Source organism: Brassica napus, chromosome C4 (assembly GCF_020379485.1).
Source record: "Brassica napus cultivar Da-Ae chromosome C4, Da-Ae, whole genome shotgun sequence".
Lineage (NCBI taxonomy): Eukaryota > Viridiplantae > Streptophyta > Magnoliopsida > Brassicales > Brassicaceae > Brassica > Brassica napus.
Window position 1 is genome coordinate 48,990,377 of NC_063447.1, and position 3,836 is coordinate 48,994,212.

At 42.5% G+C, this 3,836-nt stretch overlaps 1 protein-coding gene across 1 annotated transcript; it reads left to right on the plus strand.

The window, feature by feature from the left end:
• The first annotated feature begins 1,556 nt into the window (after nt 1-1,556).
• Nucleotides 1,557-2,496, plus strand: LOC106393075 (ring-infected erythrocyte surface antigen-like). The gene is made up of 2 exons (XM_013833826.1): nt 1,557-1,901; nt 1,993-2,496. The coding sequence occupies exons 1-2, from the start codon at nt 1,557-1,559 to the stop codon at nt 2,494-2,496; spliced, it is 849 nt and encodes a 282-aa protein (XP_013689280.1).
• The last annotated feature ends 1,340 nt before the right edge of the window (nt 2,497-3,836 follow it).

A 3,836-nucleotide genomic window follows, 5' to 3' on the forward strand; every position in this document is an offset into this window, starting at 1 on the left:
TTGTTAGTGAGAAAGTATAATAGTTTTAGTAGAAATGAATGACTAATACATATATATATTATGGTTGCAGGCAAGGCAACCACCGCAGCCCCTTGAATTTTATTTCAAGAGCACAGAGTTTACGAAGACTTGCAAGATTCAAACCAAGTGCTCTGTGAAGGACACAGTCGACGTGATTAAGAAGCTTAAGGAGGAGGTTAAATGGTTCACAAGCCATCCTCAGTTTCGTCATTTCTTCCACATGCCTTCTGAAAAATACTTGAAGCTCCAAGCAATGTGGATGTTACTGATGCGCACCATTCGTACTGAAGAAGAAGAAGATGTTGCATGGTTTGCCGTGAATGGTGTGCCCATCCTCTATTCTATGAGGGAGCATGCCCTCATCTCTGGCTTAGACAGCCATGAGTATCCGAGGAAGTATTTGAAGCTCGGGGGTACAAAGTTTGTGGATTATTACTTTGGTGGACTAAAGAAGATCACCATAACAGATGTGGAGCAGAAGTTGTTGTCTATGAAAACGACATGTAATGATAGATTGAAGATGACTGTTTTGTTCTTCCTTGGTCGGGTTATCAGAGGACAGGAAAAGGATACCGGACCAGTAGACCCGTTCATCTTAAGGATTGTGGAAGATTTGGAAGCTTGCAAAACATTTCCTTGGGGTCGTCTAACATTTGAGGATGCAATAAATAACATCAAGCATGTGATGGAGCTTTTGAAGGGTGAAGTGCACCCGGCATGCGGCTTTCCTGGATTTGTAATTCCATTACAGGTAAAGCATACAATTTAGTAAAATATTAGTTGTTTTATAACCGGAGATCTGATATTGTGACAATATTTGGGTAGATTTTGGCTTTTGAGTGTATTCGTAAGCTGGGAAAAAGATTTAGACTCTCTGCAGACAACCCCTGTGAAGATTGTCCTAAGATATGCAAGAGCCGGTTTACCAAGAGTAGCATGAAGGGTTATCCTTTAGAAGATATGTATGCTGCTCTTGGGAAAACAAAGGTATATGTATATATACTTTTTAGTAGAAACTAGAAGAATGTAAACTGATCTTACTGATTGTTTTTTCCAGGTTATTAACAGTGTGTTGGTTCCAACTCTGGGTGAGAAAACTTTGTTGGCTCGCATCATTGATGAGGAGCCAGAGTGTAATCCTGAGGGTAGCGCAAGTGATACATGGAACCACTGGTTAGTTGTGAAGGAGAAGAAAATTTGGTGGAAGGAACTTTATGAGCAAGATACTGGTGCACAAGTGTTTACAAAGCAGAAAGACAGAGAAGGTGACGTTTGTAGAAGGAGGTTCATCTTCTAATTCTGGTTTGGAGTCGAGTTTAAATGGTTTGGAAGAGAGGATTTTGGCGTTTATGGATAAAGGATTTTCTGGTGTTTTGTCATCGGTGGAGCCAAAGTTGGAAGTTATGGACTGGAGGATGAGTAAACTTGAAAGGAACTAGCGACTGTTCAGAAGCAGGGCTAAGAAAATAGAAGATAGGTTGACTTCTATTAAGAGCAAAGGAAATGAGGCTGAGGAGAACAATTATGGTGAAAATATGGATTTTGAACAGTGGGATAATATGGATTGTGGTAGACCTGAAGGGTTGGATAAAACGACTGCTGAGGAAAATTATGATAGAGCTAAAGGAAAAGATAAAGACACTGGTGAGGAAGAAAATGAAGAGAACACGACAAATATAAAAGAAGAGGCTGAGCAAAAGACTGAGCAAGAGGCTGAGGAAGAACAAAAGGCTAAGCAAGAGGCTGAGAAGAGCAAGGGAAATAGGTCCAAGAGAAGCAGCAGCCGCGTGAAGATGATGAGAAAGCGGCTGAGGAAGAGCAAGAGAAAGAGGTCCAAGATGGTGAGAAAGAAGCTGAGAAAACTCCTACACCACCACGTGGTAGGACGAAGGCAGCAGCCGCAAGGAAACTAGTCCATACACCACCAGAAAAAAAATTTCAGTTTGCGAGACCCAGTGAGGAACTCGCAAGGTTGAAGGAGGATGTGTAGTACAAGCCGAAAAATTGTGGAGGGAAATTGAGGAAGAGGAAGAAATTGTGAAGAGTCCCGATGAGGAAGAAGTAGAAAAACCACAAGAAAATACTGAAGAAAATGATGAGAATCCTGTGGAGAGTCCCGCTGGGGAAGAAGTAGAAAAGCCACAAGAAAATACTGAAGAAAGTGATGAGAATCCTGTGGAGAGTCTCGCTGAGGAAGAAGTAGAAAAGACACAAGAAAATGCTGAGGAATTGGTAGAAGAACCTGAAAAAACAGTGGAAGAGGTGGAAAAAACCACCGAGGAAGAAGCCACGCATGTGATTTACACTGAAGAAGAAAAGCAAAGCTGGTACATGGTTGTTTACAAAGGAAGTGAGGAGGAAAGTCCGACCAAGGAAGCAGCCACACCTGCAAAAAGAAAGCTAAAGCTGAGAAAAAGAAAGTTGATGGTGCACCTAAGAAGAGAGGCAGGCCGAAGAAGACTGCTGCTACATTGAAGCCATGTACGCCGCTGCCGGAGAAGAGAAAAGGTGAACCATCATGGTGGGTGCAGTCTCCTTTCACTGAGGGAAAGACTGATGAGCTAGAAGTACCAAAGAAGAAGCTTAAAACAAAGGCATAAAATTTTATGTTATGTATGTATTATTCAAGTTAGGATGTTATGTTTCTGTCTAAAATGCTTCTCTTAAACTTGTTAGGATGTTATGTTTCTGCTTTTCGATGTTATGTTATGTTTCTGGTTGTGGTATATTTTTGGAAAAAAGATGTGGTAACTCGAAATTACATGGGAAACTCTGCTAAAAAAATTGGAAAAATACTTCAAAATTTTGGAAAATACTTCAAAAATTTGAAAAAATACTCCAATTGACAAAATAATTAAAAACTGTTTACATGTAAAATGCAACTCTTTTTGGCTTCTAAGCGCTTTTTAAACCCGTCAAGGACGGTTTTGTTAATGGTCTCTGCCTGGCCGTTACATTGTGGATATCTAGGAGTTGACTTGTTCAGCTGTATCTTCCACTTCTCGCAAAACGCTTCAAATCGGGTAGAGGTGAATAGAGATCCGTTGTCTGTTACGATTTCGTAAGGGACCCCGTGCCTGGTGATAATGTTCTTCCATACGAAGCCCTCAACATGTACGTCTTTGATACTTGCGTAGGATTCTGCTTCTACCCACTTCGAAAAGAAATCCGTAAGGACCAAAAGGAAGCGTTTCTGTTTTGAATTGTGTAAAGGTCAGACGATATCCATGGCCATCGCATAAAGGGATACGGAGATGAAATGGACGAGAGGACCTCCACAGGTTGATGGATGGTGGATGCGTGCCTTTGGCATTTTTCGCATTTTCGTGCGAATTTCTCGCAGTCTTTGATCATAGTTGGCTAGTAATAACCGTGGCGTTTTATTTTGACTGCGAGTGACCTTCCACCTGAGTGGTTTCCGCACGATCCGGAATGGACCTCTTCCATCACTTTTCTCACTTTCTCTCCCTCGGCGCAGGTCATGAGTGGGCCGGAGAATCTCCATTTGTAGATTTCTCCCTCTACCGTTACATATCGTGCGGCTTGGGTTTTAATTTTGCGTGCCGCCCATTTCTCGGCGGGCAGCGTTCCGTCGACTATGTAGGCTCGGATCGGCTTTAGCCATGGGCTGTCGCAACCGTATTCCGGCTGATCCATGTTTCCTTCTGGTGGATCTTCGATTTCCTCCGCATATTCGATTTGTCCCCAAATCAGATTGGCGATCACCGGCGGTCCGATGCTCGGATGCTCAATGAATTCTACGGGGATTACTCGTTTTAGTCCTGGATCCGAGCTTGACGCGAGCGTGGCCAAGG